This window comes from Triticum aestivum, chromosome 6A, assembly GCF_018294505.1.
Source record: "Triticum aestivum cultivar Chinese Spring chromosome 6A, IWGSC CS RefSeq v2.1, whole genome shotgun sequence".
NCBI classification, from domain to species: domain Eukaryota; kingdom Viridiplantae; phylum Streptophyta; class Magnoliopsida; order Poales; family Poaceae; genus Triticum; species Triticum aestivum.
In genome coordinates this window covers 557,795,983-557,817,008 of record NC_057809.1, presented here as the reverse complement: position 1 = coordinate 557,817,008, position 21,026 = coordinate 557,795,983, and the positions used below count along the sequence as shown (strand labels likewise).

The window sequence follows — 21,026 nt, the reverse complement described above, 5'->3', positions numbered from 1 at the left end:
CGAAGGAAGCGCCTAGAGTGCGACACGGGGCGGGGCGGCTGAGAGCGCGTCGAGTGGCGCTGATCATTGTGAGGCTTCCGAAGGAGCCCTCGTCAACTAGTTGCTCCCTTTTTATTCTGTTGCTTTCGTTGTGTTTGGTCTGACTTCTGTTGTGCTGATTTTCTGGTTTTTTCTTCCAAGGTTTGATTCCATTCTGATATTTCTTGGGCTTTCTGTTGGGTTTTTTGCCTTGAGGTTTTTATTTTTGATTTTTCTTTCAGTTTTCTTTTTTCCTTTGGATTTATCAGCACATATGTCCGTGTGTTGCAATGGGAGACAAACATTAGTCGTTTATCATCAAAATTAATTGCAAGTAAAAAAATTCCTAGCGAGAGAGGTAGCTCCTTGGTGGCACGGGCTTTGGTGGACACCTCGGCGTGTCATCACCAATGATCTCATGTTTTGTGAGTGTGGTGACGAGCTGGTTGTATGCGTCAAGTGTGGAAATTGCGAGTTCCTCCTCGTCCTTCAATGCCTCCTCAGTCTACCCTACCCATCTGCTTCTCGCATTTGGTGTAAATTATAATTATTTAGCCCATGACTCCTTTAATTATGCACCATACACATCGGCATGAGCTTGCAAGTTTAATCACGTCTTTATTTCTTCCATTGGCCCATAATAGTCTTGAATCTTTAATCGGGTCTTCATTTCTTTCATTGGCCTATAATCTCAGATATTTAGTTGTGTTTTCACTAGTTCCATTGGCCCATAATCACAGATCTTTAATCGTGTCTGTATTGCTCTCATTGGCCCATACTCAGATCTGATCACCCTCAAAATATGCGTCCTCATTGCATACCTCACTCTCTGAGTTTTTTTTAATGTTTTTAGGCTGCTTATTGATTCCCATGGCAATTTGCTATCGTATATAAACTTGTAGAATTAAAAGTAAGAAAACTATGTGGTACTATTTAATTGATGAACCAAAATAGAAAGACTATTATAGGCTGCTATGCTGCACCGCCTGGGTCTTGGGCTGGAAGAAACAACTCAAATGGAGTTGCCCTATATGCGCCGACCTAATTTCATCCTTCGTTGGTGATAAAAAGAGCATCATCTTGTATACATTTCATCTCTATTTGTCCAAAATTAATACTAGATGTGCGGTTGTTTGGCTAGCACGTGTTGTTCCAATGCTTTGGACAAGCATAGGACGATTCAGTGGCGCATGAAAGAAACCGGGTCACTCGTACGTGAAACGGACAAAACCAAAATAGCTAGCTGTTGGAAATATGCCCTAGAGGCAATAATAAATTGGTTATTATTATATTTCCTTGTTCATGATAATCGTTTATTATCCATGCTAGAATTGTATTGATAGGAAACTCAGATACATGTGTGGATACATAGACAACACCATGTCCCTAGTAAGCCTCTAGTTGACTGGCTCATTGATCAATAGATGGTTACGGTTTCCTGACCATGGACATTGGATGTCGTTGATAACGGGATCACATCATTAGGAGAATGATGTGATGGACAAGACCCAATCCTAAGCCTAGCACAAAGATCATGTAGTTCGTATGCTAAAGCTTATCTAATGTCAAGTATCATTTCCTTAGACCATGAGATTGTGCAACTCCCGGATACCGTAGGAATACTTTGGGTGTGCCAAACGTCACAACGTAACTGGGTGGCTATAAAGGTACACTACAGGTATCTCCGAAAGTGTATGTTGGGTTGGCACGAATCAAGACTGGGATTTGTCACTCCGTGTAAACGGAGAGGTATCTCTGGGCCCACTCGGTAGGACATCATCATAATGTGCACAATGTGACCAAGGAGTTGATCACGGGATGATGTGTTACGGAACGAGTAAAGAGACTTGCCGGTAACGAGATTGAACAAGGTATCGGGATACCGACGATCGAATCTCGGGCAAGTATCGTACCACTAGACAAAGGGAATTGTATACGGGATTGATTGAATCCTCGACACCGTGGTTCATCCGATGAGATCATCGTGGAACATGTGGGAGCCAACATGGGTATTCAGATCCCGCTGTTGGTTATTGGCCGGAGAGTTATCTCGGCCATGTCTGCATGACTCCCGAACCCGTAGGGTCTACACACTTAAGGTTCGATGACGCTAGGGTTATAGGGAATAGATATACGTGGTTACCGAATGTTGTTCGGAGTCCCGTATGAGATCCCGGACGTCACGAGGAGTTCCAGAATGGTCCGGAGGTAAAGATTAATATATAGGAAGTATGGTTTTGGCCACCGGAAGTGTTCCGGGCATCACCGATAGTGTACCGGGACCACCGGAGGGGTCCGGGAGTCCACCAGGTGGGGCCACCAGCCCCGGAGGCCTACATGGGCCAATAGTGGGAAGGGACCAGCCCCTAAGTGGGCTGGGGCGCCTCCCCACCAAGGCCCATGCGCCTAAGGGGAAGAGGGGGCAAACCCTAAGGGCAGATGGGCCTTAAGGCCCATGCTTGGTGCGCCTCCCTCTCCCCCTCCACTTGGCCGCCACCCTAGATGGGATTGGGGCTGGCCGCCGCCCCTAGGGTGGAACCCTAGGTGGGGCGCACCCCTCCCTCTCCCCTATATATATTTGAGGACTTGGGGCTGCCAACAGATGAGTTCCTCTCCTTCTTGGCGCAGCCCTACCCCTCTCCCTCCTCGTCTCTTGCGGTGCTTGACGAAGCCCTGCTGGAGTACCACGCTCCTCCACCACCACCACGCCGTCGTGCTGCTGCTGGATGGAGTCTTCCCTAACCTCTCCTTCTCCCCTTGCTGGATCAAGGCGTAGGAGACGTCACCGGGCTGTACGTGTGTTGAACACGGAGGTGCCGTCCGTTTGGCACTAGGATCATCGATGATTTGGATCACGACGAGTACGACTCCATCAACCCCGTTCACTTGAACGCTTCCGCGTAGCGATCTACAAGGGTATGTAGATGCACTCTCCTTCCCTCGTTGGTAGACTTCTCTATAGATTGATCTTGATGATGCGTAGAAAATTTTGAATTTCTGCTACGTTCCCCAACACTAGCATACGTGAAAATCAATCAAAGTGGAACGAAACAAAGTGGGACGAAAAAAAGAATATCTCCTTCCTTTATTAGTAAGTATAGATTCATCAAAAAAATAGCTAGCATACTTGCCATATCGGTGATTCATAGCTCGTTATTTTCTCAAACATGCATGAGAGGGTAGAGGTGCACTGGAAGACGTGGCTCAGCATGTAGCACTAGCGGATTCTCTATGAAGAGGTTGTGCTTGGACTCGCTGAGATTGATGGCCGACACCCCAACCGGTTTGGTCCAGGTGAAGCCATGCAGGAGCCTGCCAAAGAGCATGACACTCATGGTTGTTCCTAGTGATGCCGCGATGCATCCTCGCCGTCCGGTGCTGAAGGAGATGAACCGCAATTCGCTCTCGGTAAGCACCACATTGATGTTGTCTCCCATATGGCGCTCTGGCTTGAAGTGGAGCGGTTCATCCCAGACGGTGGGGTTCCGGCCCAGGGCCAGCCGGCTGAGGATGACGTTGCTACCCTTGGGCACGCGGTAGCCCGCAACAATGGTGTCGACAATCGCGACGTGCGGTAGGTTGAAGGGAGCGATTGGGTGGAGGTGAAATGCCTCACGTATGCACGCCTTGAGATAGTTGAGCTGCATGATGTCCGACTCTTGGACCAGTCGCTCGCGACCAACCACCCAGTCCATCTCCTCCACTGCCTTGGCCAGCAATTCTGGGTTGTTCACCATCTCCGCCAGTGCCCACTCCACTGCGTTTGACGGGTTATCTATGGCCGCTAATATTATGCCCTGCATGCATTCCATGGAGATAAATGTAAGTTGTTACAATTTATACCTTTGCATTAAGAGAGATTAAATTGAATAATTGGAATTTTAAATACAGTTTAAGTTGAAATCACATCAAAATGGTAGAAAATTACAATAATGATATATTTAAACTATTAATTCATAATTTCTTATTCTATTGTTTCCCTTTTCTAACACCTGCGAAATGCGGTATAAGATCTAGTATTTAATAGTGTGAGCTATAATATCTAGTATTTAATAGTGTGAGCTATTACCTTTTCTCATGGATGACGTATTAGTACCATTTAGGACTATGAGGCAATTGGTCACAAAATTCAATCTAGGCCCTTGAACCATCTTAAAATTTCTCATTAATTAATATTTTGCTTACCTTGGACTGTGCTTTAACCTCATCGATGTTGAGCAACGGCTTGCCGTCACCGTCGGCAAGCGTGATGAGAACGTCAAGGAAGTCCTGGACCCCGTCCTGCCTCTCGCCGCTGTTCCACTGCCTCCAACGCTCTTCGATGACCACATCATGCAGTCTATCCACTTTTGTGTTGGCCTCCTTAATAATTTTCTCGTGGCCGTCGAGATCTAGGCCAAGTAGACACGGGAGGTAGTCACTGACGCAGAACGCGAAGGTGAACCCTAGGAGGGCAAAGGAAGCGTCCATGTGCTCCACCTCCATCGGCCCCGGCCCGCCGTCCGGCTGAGGCTCCCCGAAGTATCGTTGGCCGAAGACAAGCTGACGGATAACGTTGCCGCAGTAATGTCGCGCGACGTGCCTGACATTGACGTTGGCTAGTCCCGATGTTGAAGATGACGACCCCCCGACGGTGAGGTTGTAGATGTAGCGCGTCAAGTTGTCAGCTTCGTCGGCGCGCTTGTCGTGGAGCCACTTGTGACGGGAGGGGCAGATGATCTCAGAGGTGAGCACCTTGCGCATCTTCATCCACTGGTCGCCGAACGGCGAGAGCACGGCGTCCTTGTACCCGCTGCTGATGGTGCCGGAGGCGAAGGTGAGTGGACGAGACGAGAAGTTTTTGTCTTGCTTCTTGAGCACCTCCCTTGCGATCTTGGGACATGTGATTGGGATGACGTGGACGCTGCCGAGGCGGAAGCAGGCGATGTCAGTGCCCATATCCTTCATCACGCGATGGATCCAACGGAACGCCGGCTTGTTGAGCACCATCTCGGGCAGGCTACCCACCAGTGGACATGGCCATGGCCCCGGCGGAAGTGGAAGCGGCACCATCTCTGATGAGCACGTGCCACCGTGGACCTTGCTCTTGGTCATGACAAGGTATATGAGCGTTATTATGATGAGCAGCTGGGACACAACAAAGCAGCACCAAGCCAGCATTGTGGAGACTGCTGCTTGCTAAGTGTACACAGGCTTGCGAGGTAGCTTTCCTTGTTATCGGTGTGTAGGGAAGCCAACTTTGCTCTCCGTGCTGCTCTGCCCATGAGGGGCGAGACCCCTCTTTATATGTTACCTCGGTCCCAAAAAATTGGGTCAGATTTATTAGATACGAAGGTATCTACATATCTAACACTAAAACATGTCTAGATATATTCCATGAAAAATATTCATTCCTTATGTGTGGATCATTTATCACATGGCATTTCAAATGTATTTACGCTGATACTAATAATAATAACTATATACAGAATGAAAAATCTTCTATTTGTAGACTGTCTTAGATTTATTTAGATACGAAGGCTGATACTAATAATAATAAATTGTCTATCCAAACATAGTCCAAACAGAAAAAGCTTCTACTTATAGATTGCCTTATATTTATCTAGATACGAAGGCTGATACTAATAATAATAATTGTCTATCCAAACGTAATCAAAACAGAAGAAAAATATATTCTATTTATAGTTTGTCTTAGTTTATCTAGATATGAAGGATGATATTAATAATAATGATTGCCTATCCAAACATAATCAAAATAGAACAAAACATCTCCTATTTGTAGATTTTCGAGAGTACTTATCCAAATCTAATCATAATTGTCTTTCCAAAAGTATTTCAGACGCCAGGATCTAATCATAATTGTCTTTCCAAAAGTATTTCAGACGCCAGGATGATGGACCATATGGGCAGCTTCCGGTTTGAAGAGATGGTTGGACCATGCATTCGGGATTCAATGAGATGCTATCGAGACCTCCTATTTAGCGCTGTACGCGCCAGCGCACGACGGGGTGCGTACTCCCTGCTCCCCGTGCTGCCTCATGGGCTGGACCATGTCTGTGGAGGGAAAGCAGAAGCATCTTTTTTTCCTTTTTTAAAATTGTTTTCCATTGTAAGATTAATTCGGGATTTCAATAAAGTTACAACTAGTGAAATGTTTGTAAATTCGAAAATTGTTCATGATTTGAAAAAAATGTTCACGAAATGATAAATGCTGACGGAATTAAAAAATGTTCACCAAATTCCAAAATGTTTCTTGAATTCAACAAATGTTCGTGATTTCAAAGGAATGAATATTTTTTGAATTTGATGAACATATTTTGAACATCAATAAAAAAATTGGCATTCTATGAACTTTTTTTTAATTTGATGAACAAAATTTGTAATTCAAGAACATTTTTTGAAAAAATTATGAATAAAATTTGAATTTGATGAACAAATTTGTAATTCAGAAGGCGCGCTAAATTACAGCGCGCGCGAGCAGCCGGCGCTTGCAAATATGATTTTCACATGTCCATTTGACAATATGATGATGTTTCAAACATTAAATAAATGTGCAAAACAAAGACATATATAGCATTGTTCACTTGCACGGCATAGTTCAAAATCACCCAACCAAGTTCATGACAAATAAAAGTTTGCACAAACAAATGTGTTGGGGATATACCCCGCGGTATGACCCGGCCGGGCTTGGCGTTTTCATTGGTAACCCGCCGGAGTGGCGACTCACGAGCCTGGCAACTCACGGATGGCCCTAACGGCGGGTCAGATAGATGATAGGACCAAGGCCTAGAAGGCCGGCTCAAGTTATGGTGGGACGGTTTAAGAGGAAAGGCATAATAAATATTCTCCTACAAAGGACTAGGACTCCACTTGTAATAGGTTAATCCTAATCCATGTAACCCGCCCCTTTAAGGGCAGGGCTCCCCAAAGAGGGACAAGCGACAAGAAACAATATCTAGGGCTAGACACAAAGGAGGAGCTGGCTTATGCGGCGACATTCTCATGAGCATAACGAGATCTAGCCGCAAACAACATGTAGGGCTATTCCGGATGATGTTTCCCGGGGCCCGAAGCTGTCTAAATCATTGTCTTGTGTTGGATGTAAAGATGACATGGACGAACTCTGTAGGGCTTGAGCGGAGGTGTGCGACGATACGGACGAAAGTCCTGCACAACAAGAGCCGGTGCTGATGGCGCCTGAGGGTGTCATTTTCCTCCTTGGAGGCGCCACCGAGGTGTGTCGGCATCTTCCTCGGGCTTGGTTGGTAGTGTCTCCGGGCGAAAGCCTAGGTCCGGTTGGATCGGCGTGATGACGGCATCTCCGACGTCGTTCCTCTGTTGGGAGCATCATGTTTTTGAGACACTACTTGGAGGTTCTATATGGCGCTCCTCCGGTGCTCGCCGCTGATTTTGGTGAAGCTCCAGACGCAATGTACGCCATCACTGATAAGTCCAAGACGAAGCTTTTTCTGGGACCGACCGAGTTCCGCCATCTGCCTGCACTCTGCTTCAAGGGTGGATGGTGCGTTGACAAAGAAAGTCTTAGTTGGAGCTGCTGTTGTCGCCGGAGGATACCGGCGTTGGTCAAGTGACGCGGCGGTCACGCTTAGCCTAGGACATGCCCTTTTTGCTTTGTAGTGGTGTTGACTGTGGTGGGTAGCTCGGCAGCTAATAGGGCTGTTGTTTTTCTTTTTCTTTGATCTTCGGATCTTCATATTGTTGTTCTCCCGTTGCTTCCTGCTAAATCGAATCAAGCCAACATTTTGCTGGATCTTTCAAAAAAAAAAACAACAGTCACATTTCGGCTAGTGTCTGGCTTTGCTCCCTCCGAAGAATCAGCAAGCTGCACATTAAGGAGATTATATGAATCCACTGTTGGAAGTGATCATACATTTTTTAGAAAATAACAATGTATGGTAGGGAAAGAAGTCTAGCTAGCAACCCAGAAACTTAATAGCGGCTATAGAGTATAGCAAGCATATGAATGATACTGCCTAAGATGTGTCTTTCGAAAAAACAAAAGGTGCTCGATAACTTTGAGCATATAATTAACTAATATTTAAGCAATAGTAACCAAAGATTGTACACATTACGTCGCCCGTCAACAACAGAAGGCAAACAGATGGGAAAACAAATCATGGGAGAAATGTACAAATGGATGATATCAATCTCTAGTGCTTTATTAATTGAGAGAAGTGCATATTTCAACCCTCAACTCTTGCCCTAGTCTAATTTACAACCCCGAACTCCAATACCATCTAAATTACAACCCGCAACTCTCAAAACCGGCCAGGATTCAACCCTTCCCTCTCTGTTAACCGGTTTTTACCTGGTTGACCGGTTTTGACCAGTCAACAGGTCCAGTCAGCATGCCACATCACTAAAAAATGCAAAATTTCCAAGGAAACAACCTGTAAAAACGAAGAAAATCCAGGAAAAGAAATAAGAAATCCAATTTCCGAAAAACACGGAAAATAAAAAAACGAATTTCCAAAAAAATCCAGAAAAACCCAAAAACTCAAATTCCAGAAAAAAAATCATTTTTTATTTTCCCTAGCTTTTTTCGCGAACAATTTTTTTTCAGAATTTTGCCTTTTTATATTTTCCCCCGATCTTATAGATTTTTATTTACTTTTTCTTGAAATTTTGAAAAAAATTTTGACATGGCATGCTGATTGGACCCGTTGACTAGTCAAAGCTGGTCACCCCAGGTCAAAACCGGTCAACAGGGAGGTGAGGGTTGAATCCTGACCGGTTTTGAGACTTGGGGGTTGTAATTTAGACGGTATTAAAGTTCAGGGTTGTAAATTAGATTAGGGCAAGAGTTCAAGGTTGAAATATGCACTTCTCTCTTATTAATTATCATAGACGAAAGCATGTGAATACCTCTTCAGGACAAGTTTTTTCAGTTGGCCTACTTCTTTTTCAATTAAAAACTGAAAGCTTACGCTGTTTTACTTCCATATCCATGGGTCCAAGCCTGCAAGGTTTAAGAGGGTGCATGGTTTAAGTCATATACCAAGTAGGCACTGCAAAAAATGTTGAGAACTAATAAGGAGAAAGGAGCTTAATTACATGGTGCAGCATCCAGGTGCAGCCCTGAAGGCATGTGAATAAGAAAGCCCAATATCAACCTAGCGCAATGAGCCAGGCTCAGAATCAAGGGTTGCTTGCTGCCCAAATTTCTTCAGCAATGCTGTTACGAAATCAGAAGGTGTGATTCCTTCACTTGACTGGGACCTCACAGATTTTACCAAGGTGGTTGTAATGTCCAGTAGAGCCTCTGCATCCGCTATTTGCTCCCTGGGTCTCTGCACTGCAGTGTGGAAGAACATCTCATTTTGTGTTTTATATATAGCATCAATGTTTCAAAACTATAACCAGTAAAATATAGAAGATGATAGACATTTTATTATACGGTAAGGGCGTGTTCCAGTAGGAGAGGGGGATTTGGAATTTAGTTGGATAGAAATCCTTCAGATTCCGTGTAATCTTTAAAAAATCCAAAAACCCTCATCAACACACCTTCAGCAAATATTTTGACATGGCACAGTGAGCTCAAGGCATGCCAATACTCGCCCACGTTTGTCTGGAAATGCAATCTTGCAGACAAACGTCCATTCAATGAGTGCCAAGATGGAAACGTGTTCCACATGAACATGCAAGAACAATCTGCAGTCTATTTATGATGCATACTACAGAGAGATCTAAAATAAAACATGGTAGAACTACAAACATGACGTGAAAGTAAACGTATGATCATGCTGCACACTCTACAAGATGCGCCAATGCTACATAAACAGAGGTGCATATCATTTGCTTGATGGTTTACTTCTAGTGATGTCCCCTGGACACCTGTAACTGAATATGCAGGAAAAAGGTAAAGCTCTCCTTTAATGTCAGGTAGAAGCTCACTTACAGGAGGAAATTAACTTCTTCAATTCTTTTGCCTGTTCAATGCAGTTCCCAGCTGCTTTTGCTTTCTGAATGCAGTTCAGGAATAATTTTCGTACCTGTCATTGAATTTGGCAATACAAAAAATAAATTGGATTTGCAGTTTAATATACCAAAAGATATAGTGGTTTTTACAGAGGAATATACGCCAATCTATGTAACATATTTTTTGGAGAAGAGGCATACTTTCTTTACTAAAGATGGTCATAGCAGCCTCCTTATTCAAGTTTAGACCCTGTGATGCTTTCCTAACTGCCTCTCGTTTATCAACGTTGTGCCATCAACTGACAAAATTGCTTCCTTGACAACCTGCGACATCCTAAAATGGTAAGAAGAATACTGACACACAACAGGCAACAACTTTGCTGAACTAAGCATATCTGGAATTGAACCTAACATTATGTAGTGTGTTAATGAAAGGCACAATAAAAGTATAAAATGCATCACCTTTTCAAACAATTGGCCGCAGATGTCAGTATGAACATCATCAACAATTTCTTAAGGAATGCAGAGACGCACTTGGAATGCCATATAAGCTTTTGTTGCATCCTTACTCTGCTCTCCTTCAGCTACAAACCGTTGAAGGTTATGTTCCTAGCGAAAATCAATTCCTGCTCGTACAACACAAGACCAACAATGTAAAACAAGATGAAGTAAACGAAGTCAGTTGCAACAATATCAGCGCTGAGCTAATGTCTGATGGTGTAGGTGTATAATGAATGATTGTGTACTAATGCATATAGGATATGCATATGACAAGGAGGGGCGGACCGCGCATCTAAGAGAAAGAAAATAGTGAAGAAAATCTGGGAAAGGGGGCTGACCAGGAAGCAAATTGGGCACTTCAGGAGCTGGTACACATGTGGATGGGGTTGGAGATGAAGTTAACGACAAGAACGACCTCGACGAGGACGCCCGCCGCCACTTGGGACGAACAACTCGATCTTGAGGTCGACACCAACCAGAAAGCCATCGACAACATTCTTGTCCTTGGACGGCGGCGACGAGGCGAGGCGCAGCTTCTTGGGCAGCCCGACGCCCTTGACCCGCAAGAACCCATCTCCGGCGGACACCCTCTGCCGAGAGGGAGACGAGAAGGCGTGGAGCTCGGCCACGTCCGCTCCATCGATCTGTCAAGGAGGGTGGACATAGATGGCGACGTGGGGGTCACGGATCTAGCCAGAGAAGCGCCTCCCCTTCCTCCTCCTCTGACATCGGTGGCGGCGGCGTCCTCCCATTTATCCTCGTCACCAGCATCCGCGCGCACACGTTGGCGGCAGGGGCGCGGACCCGACGGCGACGGAAAGAGAGAGCATCCTTTCTGCCTGCCTCAGTGAGGAGAAAGAGAGAAGGGAAAAAGGAGGTGACGTGCGTTGGTTGGAGCGGGAGTCTTGTACCGTTGCCGACGTGGACATCGCGAGGGCTCTCCCTTGATGCACAGCTGAATGGTTTTAATAGCTCTCCTACATGCGATTTATATGGCAGAGCAACTGGGAGTGGGCAGGGTGCAGTTTGAGACAGATAACGAAACGCTTGTTGAAGCGATGTCTTCTAGTGCTTATGACCAGGCGCCTTTGGGTCATCATTTCAGAGAACTTCACTACAAACTAGCCACGCAATTTATTCAGGCCATAGTGCTTCACGTCTCTCGCAATTGTAACAAGCCGGCTCATGTGCTGGCAGCTTTAGGTTCAGGTTTAGCTCATGATGATCGCTGTGAATGGTTTCATAGCTACCCTGCTGATGCAACCCGTGCTGTAACCAGCGATTCCGCCGTGCTATAAATGGAACACGAGTGTTCCATTAAAAAAACATCCTACCCTTCAGTAATAATAATACAAAATTTTATTTTGGTGTCAAAATTTTGTACATGGAGTGTAACCTCTATGTATTTTGTTGTAATCTACTAAACTTTTGTGCTGTATATCTAATGTAAACTGCAGGAAATCGGGACAGATCTACATCAGACGCGTCATGCTGATCTATATGAGTTGACATACGAGTTGAATTAATGTTAAGCTAAGAAGTAGCACAGAGATTTGTATGATGCGTCTTCATGATCTATACAAGTTGAATAGATGTTACGCTAGCATAGAGATTTGTATACCTCTTTGTCGATGAAGAGATTTGTATACCTCTTTGTCGACGAAGTTGCAGCCTTTGGTGCACCTGATTGGGAATTTTTTGTGGACGACTGTGCTAGCCTTACGGACGGAGCAGGATGATAGGAAGACATGGCGATGGTGATGGCGCTGGTGAGGTTCGCTGGTTATGCTCGATTCAAGGAGGAAGGCTGGGTTGCGGTCAGGGGCGGAGCCAGGATTTAGGCATAGGGGGGGCGAGACAACAATGAAGGCGAAAAATATTTTGTCTCACAAACTACATAAGAGTTTTAATCCCGATATTACTTGCTGTCGGTGCAGGTCTAGCTATAGCTTATAGTATTGAACAACTCCACATGCACGCCATGTAGATGAAGTTGGTAATCATATTATTCTGAAATACAGCATAAAGTACGTTGGTACGGAACATTATCATCATATGTATGTTTACAAACATGACCGATCATTGTCTAACTAAATAGCAGGATTTAGCTTGCATTCATATAGTTTTACATGGAAAATCAATCGACAACCGACATACTTAAGCATCTAGAACCAATATGCGTTGTATTTGAAAAAAAAAAGTGACCAAGTTGCAAGAATGCATACCTAGCTAGAGTATGGAATTAAGGCCCAGCTCGTCCCATCTGCTCGTCATAACGGATGATCGTTGTTTCCGTAGACCACAGGCATGTGGTAACCATCGATGGTCAACGTTGCTCGACGAAGCATGAAAGGATTCACGCTTCTGAAAGATAGTGTGCGCCTATTCCCTAGCATGGCGATGATGGCCGACGTCAACGCTTGATTAAGCCCTAGCCTGTCATGGGCGGCGGCGGCGGCGACAAGAGATCAGTTGGAGCGTGGTTAGGTCAAACGACACAGAATGGAAACAAACGGCTGTACGTGTAGATGCATGTATTACATATGGTCTTCTATCGATCGCGTGAATCACGTGATTGGATTGATGCGTCTAATTCACTCACGGGAACCATTTGTTTTGGGCTTGGGCCAACCAACAATGTTGAGACGCATAGAGAAAAGGCCTATACTTTGCTAATGGGTGAGGTACTAAGTAACAATTACACAGAAGATTAGTATTAGCCCCCGCTAAAAATTCATGGGGGTGGCCGATCCATAGGGGGGGTCTGGCCCCCGCTCGCCCCCCTACTGGCTCCGCCCCTGGTTGCGGTGATGTTTAGGTCAATAAGTAGCTGGGAACGGAAGCGCGTAGTTTCCAATCACGTAATTTATTTCTTGCCGATGAGATAACCGGGTGTTTTCTTTCTTGCCGATGGGATTGGCCGTAAGTTTCTAGAATCCACAAAAATCTTCCTTCCGAAAATATATGATTGGGTACGCCTGGTTCGTTAAAATAATGTTCGTTGCGCTAAAATATCATTTCTTTCGTTTACCAACAATCACGTCCTGAAATAATGCGTTCGCTCCAGACATTGTGTACAAAGAATCACGTTCTCATATAATGCGCTCCCTCGGTTTTTTTTTTTGAGGCAATCTCGCGAAGCTTTTTATTCAACCGTCACAATGTTTACAGGGACGAAAGGAATCCCATCGGGTTGCCCAAGCCAGACATGCCGACCCGGCCCCAAAGTTAAAGCGAACTTCGCAAAATTGTGAGCTTCATAATTTAAGCTCCTAAACTCATGACCTATCCTACAAGAAATAAAAGAAACTGCATGTAGTTTTATCTCTTGGACGATCGCACCATATCTAGTTGCCCCTCCCTTCTTGATTTCTTCCACAACTTCCTTGCAATCCGTGGCTACTTGAATGTGATGTAGGTTAAGCTCATCGGCTAGGTCAAGCGCCTCTCTGATCGCGAGCGCTTCCAGGGTGGGTGGATCCCCTATATTTGTGAAACCAAAAGCTGATGCTCCCACAAAACATTCCGTTTGATCCCTGCATACTGTGCCCATTGATCCATGCTCGCCTCGAAGACCTACAGCTGCATCCACATTTATCTTAAAGAGACTCTCTTGGGGAGGTAGCCAGCGCTGTGGTCTCGTCACAGCTGCTCTTTCCGGGTTCAAACTCGGTTGATTTAACATTTCAATCTCACGCAAGTAAGAGCTGATAAGGCTATGGATCGTGAATGGGCTCTGAAAAATACCCTCGTGGATTGCTTTCCTACGGGCTCCCCATATTGCCCACAAAGTTACAGCCAGCCTCACAAACTCATCCTGTTTCAGTTTTTCTTTCATAGCAAAAATCCAGTGCCTCGCCCCTTCATATTGAACCCCGCTTAACTGATCAATCACGTCATCTGAAGACAGAACCCATGTGCTACGGGACATCGGGCAGTCTAGTAATGCATGCTTCCAGGTGTCATGGGCTCCGCATAATGGGCAGGATGCCGTCGTCGACATATTGCGACGGTGAAGAACCTCACCAGCAGGGATCGAGTGCCTTGCAAGACGCCACAAGAAAACATTGATCTTTGATGGAACTTTCACCTTACAGATGGAGGTCCACTCATTGCTTTCGGTGTTGATATCGGATGGCCCTTCCACTCTCTCAAGCCAGTTTTCTCTGTTGAATTTAGTGCGCACCAACATCCTATAGGGCGAGCCAACAGAAAAGTGTCCACGCTGCTCCTCACTCCAAGCCTAGAAGTCGCCCACCCTTCTAGTGCAGATAGGGATCTTCAAAATTTCTTCTGCATCAAAAGGTGTAAAAACCGAACGCACAAGATCTACCCTCCAAGATGCCGTAGTAGTCTCTATGAGCTCAGAGACCCGCTGCGGTGGATCTTGAACAAGGGAGGCGATGGGACGTTTGAAGCTTGACCTGGGTATCCAGTTGTGGCGCCAAATATGCGTAGACTCGCCGTCTCCAATTCTGCGTATAATTCCTTGGGCCATGACATCCCTTCCATCTATTACTGCCCTCCAAATCTGTGATGGGTTAGACCCAAGGGTTGCCTCCAGCAAGGAACACTCTGGATAATAGACTGCCTTCAATATTCTAGCACTCAGAGAGTCCTCATCGTTCATAATTCTCCATGCTTGTCGAGCCAGGAGAGCCAAATTAAACATCTCCAAGTTTCTGAACCCGAGACCCCCCATGTACTTAGGTCTGATCATCACATCCCAAGCAACCCATGCTGGCTTCCGCCTACCTCTCTTGCTCCCCCACCAAAATTGACGGATGATGGATGTTACGCTGTCACATACTCCTCTCGGTAGTCTGAAGCATGACATAGAGTAAACCGGGATCGCTTGTGCAATAGACTTTATAAGTACCTCCTTCCTAGCCGCAGACAGGAGTTTTTCCATCCAACCTCGCACCTTTTCCCATACTCTGTCTCGCAGGTATTTGAATGTGTCATTCTTGGAATGCCCCACATCTGTCGGCATGCCCAAGTAACGCTCACTGAGAGATTCATTATGTACCTGGAGACTGTTCTTGACTCCATCTCTTATTGTTTGAGGACATCCTTTACTGACAAAAATTGAAGATTTCTCATTATTTATCCTTTGGCCTGATGCCTTGCAATAAATGTCCAGCGGGTTTGATACTTCATTAGCCTCCTCCACACTTGACTTGAAAAGCAACAGGCTATCATCTGCAAATAAAAGATGGTTAACAGCCGGAGCCGTCGGCGCCACCTTAATACCTGCAAGAAGTGATGACTGAGAACCAAATTTCAGGAGGCACGAAAGGCCCTCTGCCGCTATCATGAAAAGGTAAGGGGAGATTGGATCTCCCTGCCGAATCCCTCTAGATGGTTTAAAAGACTCAAGCTTTTCCCCGTTAAACAAAACTAAAAAAAGACACCCATGATACCATGGTCATGACTGTATCAATCCACGCCTGTGTGAAACCAAGTTTTGCCATTATAGCCTTCAAGTACGGCCACTCTAGCCTGTCGTAGGCTTTTATCATGTCCAACTTTAGAGCACAGAAACTGTTATTCTTTGACCTGGACCGTTTCATGAAGTGTAGACACTCATAAGCACAAATGATATTGTCAGTCATAAGTCTTCCAGGTACAAAGGCCGACTGTTCCCGAGAGATAATGTCTGGAAGGATAAGCTTCAATCTGTTCGCCACAACCTTCGAAGCTATCTTGTATAACACAATGCATAAACTGATTGGCCTGAATTGAGCAAGAAGCGTAGGGTTTGTCACCTTTGGAATTAACACAAGGATGGTGTCATTGATGCACTCGGGGCTTTCCTCCCCCCTGACTATCCTCAACACAATGTTGGTGACATCTTCCCCACACACCTCCCAATGCTTCTGATAAAACTGGGCAGGAAATCCGTCTGGACCCGGTGCTTTCGTTGGAAACATTTGGAACAGAGCACATTTTACCTCTTCGGTTATATATGGCGCACACAGAGCAGAGTTCATTTCCGCTGTCACTCTCTAAGGCACATGATCGAGCACATTCTGAAGCCCCTGCACTCCCTTGGATGTGTACAATTGTTGATAGAAGTTGTTGGCCAAAACCCTGAGTTCTGTCGGATCATCCACATGCACTCCCAATGAGTTCTGTAACGCCCGAATCATGTTCTTCTTCCTTCTTAAACTCGCACGAAGATGGAAGAACTTCGTATTTTTATCTTCGGATGAAAGCCACTCAATCCGTGCACGCTGTCTCCACATAATCTCCTCGCGGTGATAAAGCTCGATTAACCTCTCATTGATTTTCAGTTCTGCATGTGTTGGCGCTGTTCTGAGAGGGTCGCCCCTGAGCTTGTCCAACTCCTTTTTCAGTGCCTTTATTTCATGTCGGACGCTCCTTCGGTTACAAATTGCCATGGTGGCATTAATTGGGCCCATTTAAGGGATGCCTGGACTCACATGCGTAAGTACGAGCTAGTACTAGTCATCCGGACCCACAAGTGCCGATACGGCTGCTCCGGACCCACAAAGTGTCAGTACGTGCCTTTCGGACCCACATGCGTCAGTCAGCTGATCCGCACCCATAAGTGTTAGCGTCGTCCGGACCCACATGTGCCAGTACGGCTGCTCTATATCCATAAGAGTCAGTACGAGTTGTTCGGACCCACATGTGTGGGTACGGCTACTCCGCACCCACAAGTGCAGTACGAGTCGACCGGACCCACGCATGCCAATACGGCTGCTTCCGCACCCACAAGAGTCCGTACGAGTTTCGTCCGGACCCACATGTGCTAGTACAGCTGCTCCGCACCCACAAGTGTTAGTACAAGTCGAGCGGACCCACAAGTGCCATTACGAGTCAGTATGAGTCCCACATGCGTCAGTACGAGTCAGTATGAGACATCCAGACCCACAAGTTTCAGCACGGTTGGTCCGCACCCACAAGTGTCAGTATGAGTCATCCGGACCCACGTGTGCCAGTACGGCTGCTTCGGACCCATAAGTGCAAGTACAGCTCTTCCGGACCCATAAATGTCTGTATGAGATGTTCGAACCCACAAGTGCCATTATGGCTGCTCCGGACCCATAAGCGTCAATATGAGTTAGTATGAGCGTCCAAGGGGGGAGAGAAGGAGCAGCCGCCCCTGTGCGACTCAGGCAACGGCGACCGCAGGGCGGGAGAAGGAGCGGACGCCCTTGTGCGACTTAGGCGACAGCCCCCGGGCAGCTAGGCGGCGGCAGAAATATGAAGAACGGAAAAGAAGAGAAACGTACGAACTAAGATAGGGCAATTCTTCAGAGCCTTCTCGGAAAAAAACTAGCAAGATGTAACCTGGAGCAGTCTTCAGAGCCTTGGGCAAAACATGGTCATCTTTCGATGGACAGGAGGCGAAGATGCTCCCATGTATAGCAGTCGTGGTATAGCGGAGGGGTACATGGTACATCATACTTGATGATACCCTGCACGTTGTTGTGAGAATATTTTGTAACATATTTTTATGTGATTATGAAACATGAATATTTGAAGTAATAATACAAAAAGCTAAAACTGAAAATACATACTATAATTCATTATGTTTGATTACTATATAGTTGTAAAATATTTATTAAATATAAGTAACTTAATACAACAAAAATTCTCATGTACGTTTGCATGTTGAGATGAGTCTTTTTTCATGCATGTTTCATGATAAAGTGACATGCTTGCATGTTGAGAGACAAATGATAGTGAAGGTGGCCTTTTCTCATGCATGTGGTGTGATGATGTAGCATGCTTGCATGTTGAGAGACAAATGATAGTGAAGGTGGGCCTTTTCTCATGCATGTGGTGTGATGATGTAGCATACTTGCATGTTGAGAGAAATAGTTAGTGGGGGCCAGCTATTTAGATATAGAAGATTGTTATAACAACTGGTGTATATTTATTTGTTTGGAAATATATAATGTATATCACTCAATCTTCAACTGATCACTACTAAGAAAGGCCATTATATTATAGGTAGAAAACCCACTCACAGAAAAGAAACCATCTCTTTAATTATTGTCCATATATAGGTAATCACTACTACAAGCCAACTAGTTAATATGTTGAACTTGTATTTTCAGGGTCTCGATGAATCTCTTCCCTTGACGAAAACATTCAGTCGAAAGAAAAACCGAAATCATTGGCCTTGAATTTCCCATATCTTGGTGGTCGCTCGTCATCCAGCAAACCAGGCGCAGGCTCCAGCACCATCTCGCCATCCACAACATAAAACACACCCAGTGAAAGTCTCTCCTTCTTGGCATTCGTCACCACCCTATGAACTGGGCTCATGAAGATTCCGTTGCACATTATCTGCTTGCATCAAATACTTGTATTAGGATGCAGGAAATAGGATATATGTACACTGATGATTGCAGATTATTCAAGAGAGCAAGTGCTTGGCTTCATACCTCCATGCAGTCAGCTAAGTTAATCACCAAAGTATAAGGCTTGGCTGGAACATTATACCATTTCCCATCTCTCTGAACTTGCAAGCCACCGACGTCGTGGTCGACAGAAAGGATGGTAAGGAGACCAACATCAGAGTGAGGCCTCATGCCCAAAACTAGGTCAGGTCTCGGACATGGGGGGTAGTAGTTGAACCTAGCAAACCCACGAGCCTTGTTTGATATTTGGTTGACGAAGTAATCCTCATCAAGGTCCAGGATCTTGGCTATTGATCGCAAGATAAGATCTCTTATTCTCTTGGTTCTTGTTGCGTACTCAAGTAGCACATCCCTGTACACAGAAAGACTCTGGAATTAATAGTTTATAGTCAATCAAAGATTTTGATTTCTTTCTTCAGTTTCTATGAATTCGCTCTGAATTCCTTTTTTCTTCTTTGAAAAGATCTGAATATCTTTTAAAGAAAGCAATTAATCAATAAATTTCACAAAACTAATCCCTCTGTACCGAAATACTTGTCGTTGGGAAAAGTGCATCGCAAGCAAAAAAAATATTACATCATCAAGAGAAGCAACAGAGAATGAAGGTAAGGGGGTAGGTGATTAACCTGAAAGATTCCGGGTGGGTGGGCCACTTGGCAAAATTCCTCTCATCTTCCGGCTCCACTCTCAAATGCAACCGGTCGTTCCAGCTGAGGCCCTGATCCTGGGGGGTTACCACTTTGTCATTTCCATAGCCTTCCACCTCCAAGTGCCTGCCGCCATCTTTCAGGTTGCTACATTTGTGCTTTTCTTCAGACGGCTGCCGGAAGAAGTCCCTCGACGCGCTCATCATGGCGTCCATAAGAGACTCCTCAATTCCATGGTTGGTGACCTGGATAAAAATCTCAGCAAAAGTATAATGATTTTAGCTAGAAACTGAGGTGCTCACCAGGAAGAGGCCCCAGGTCTGTAGGGCCTCCCGGAGCTTGTGGGCCTCGTCGGCGGCCGTGAGCCGGCCAAGGTCGATGAGAGGGATGGGGTCCGGCATCTCGTCGGCGGCCAGCAGGTGGTCTTGGTCTCGCTCGTGCACCACGTACTGCCGCGGCGGCTCCTCGACGGCCGCCGCCAGCTCCTGCACCGTCGTCCGCACCATCGAGGGAGCTCTGTAGCCTCTGTTCTTGGTCACTGTGACAACCTTGCCGTGGTATCCCGACGGATGGAGGTCTATATGTAAGAGGAGCTAAACTTGGAGAGGAAGAAGGAGAGACGAGGGGAGACGGCAGTGTATCATTCCAATCTTGGGTGCCAACGTGTTGGGTTACTAGTGCTTACTTTTTTTGGATAATATAAAGTACTAGTGCAGTTGTGTCTCTTCTTGGGTACTACGTGTCCTGTTAGTACTACTGCTTGCTTACTGATGAAGTTGAAGGTAAAAATTGTCGCAAAAAAAAGGTAAAAAGGAAGGTGCCTTCCCTACATTTCGTGAGATCATGCGTGACGCACTCACCCACTCCATGCCACTCTTCTTTGATTTGTCAGTCACAACTTATATCATCTTCCAGAGTTCCAGTCCAGTAGGATTGCGACAGAGCTAAGATTTGCCCATTCAGTTTCATTGTGCCATCCACAGCCTCCAGGCACCTCAAGGAATCCCAGTGGCAGTATCTAGGAGATTCTTGAGGTGCTGTGACGCTTTGTTTTAGAAAGTAGGCCAGAGCCCGGTTATATTGAAGGAGCTTTGTCGAGGATGCTCCTTGTTTTTCAGATGAACAGGTTGCTTGTTCTTCAGGCAGAGCTTTTTCAATGGCGCGGATGCCGATTGTTGTTGCCCTTTTTAGCTGAAATTCACAAGTTCAGAATGCAATGCCTGACCTAAGATGGTCTGGAATTCTGTCAATGTTTACCACTCAATAATCTTCAAGTAGCCACTGTTACTGTATGAAAGAATTCATTAATTGGATTCTCTTCAAGTATGTCCAGAGTTCATTGACTGAATCGACCGCATACATGTCTTGCATATTTTTTGTTTTGTGGTGGTGCTGGAATTCCAGAGCCAAAATCGTAGTGCCTTGAGCAGCAGGGCAGCGGGGAGAGTCAATCACACAAAAGGGGTATCATCTGTAGACCGAAAGACCAAGGGGGTCTAGGTATTGAGAATCTAGAAGTTAA

General features: G+C 45.5%; 2 protein-coding genes and 1 long non-coding RNA gene across 3 annotated transcripts; all 3 read right to left on the bottom strand.

Moving 5' to 3' along the window:
• Nucleotides 1-3,179: 3,179 nt before the first annotated feature.
• Nucleotides 3,180-6,173, bottom strand: LOC123129689 (tyrosine N-monooxygenase-like). Its single transcript, XM_044549755.1, has 2 exons — nucleotides 4,204-6,173; nucleotides 3,180-3,815 (listed from the first exon to the last, which is right to left on the bottom strand). Exons 1-2 carry the CDS (start codon nucleotides 5,176-5,178, stop codon nucleotides 3,180-3,182), a joined length of 1,611 nt encoding a protein of 536 aa, XP_044405690.1. The 5' UTR covers nucleotides 5,179-6,173.
• Nucleotides 6,174-6,892: 719 nt separating this feature from the next.
• LOC123131024 (uncharacterized) lies at nucleotides 6,893-11,313 on the bottom strand. The gene is made up of 7 exons (XR_006464051.1): nucleotides 10,797-11,313; nucleotides 10,420-10,583; nucleotides 10,159-10,281; nucleotides 9,938-10,031; nucleotides 9,094-9,334; nucleotides 8,905-8,998; nucleotides 6,893-7,861 (listed from the first exon to the last, which is right to left on the bottom strand). It is a non-coding gene; the product is annotated as an uncharacterized lncRNA (long non-coding RNA).
• A 7,105-nt stretch (nucleotides 11,314-18,418) lies between these two features.
• Nucleotides 18,419-20,119, bottom strand: LOC123131023 (2-oxoglutarate-dependent dioxygenase 11). The gene is made up of 4 exons (XM_044550797.1): nucleotides 19,807-20,119; nucleotides 19,484-19,749; nucleotides 18,882-19,209; nucleotides 18,419-18,783 (listed from the first exon to the last, which is right to left on the bottom strand). The coding sequence occupies exons 1-4, from the start codon at nucleotides 20,008-20,010 to the stop codon at nucleotides 18,586-18,588; spliced, it is 996 nt and encodes a 331-aa protein (XP_044406732.1). The 5' UTR covers nucleotides 20,011-20,119; the 3' UTR covers nucleotides 18,419-18,585.
• Between the last annotated feature and the right edge of the window lie 907 nt (nucleotides 20,120-21,026).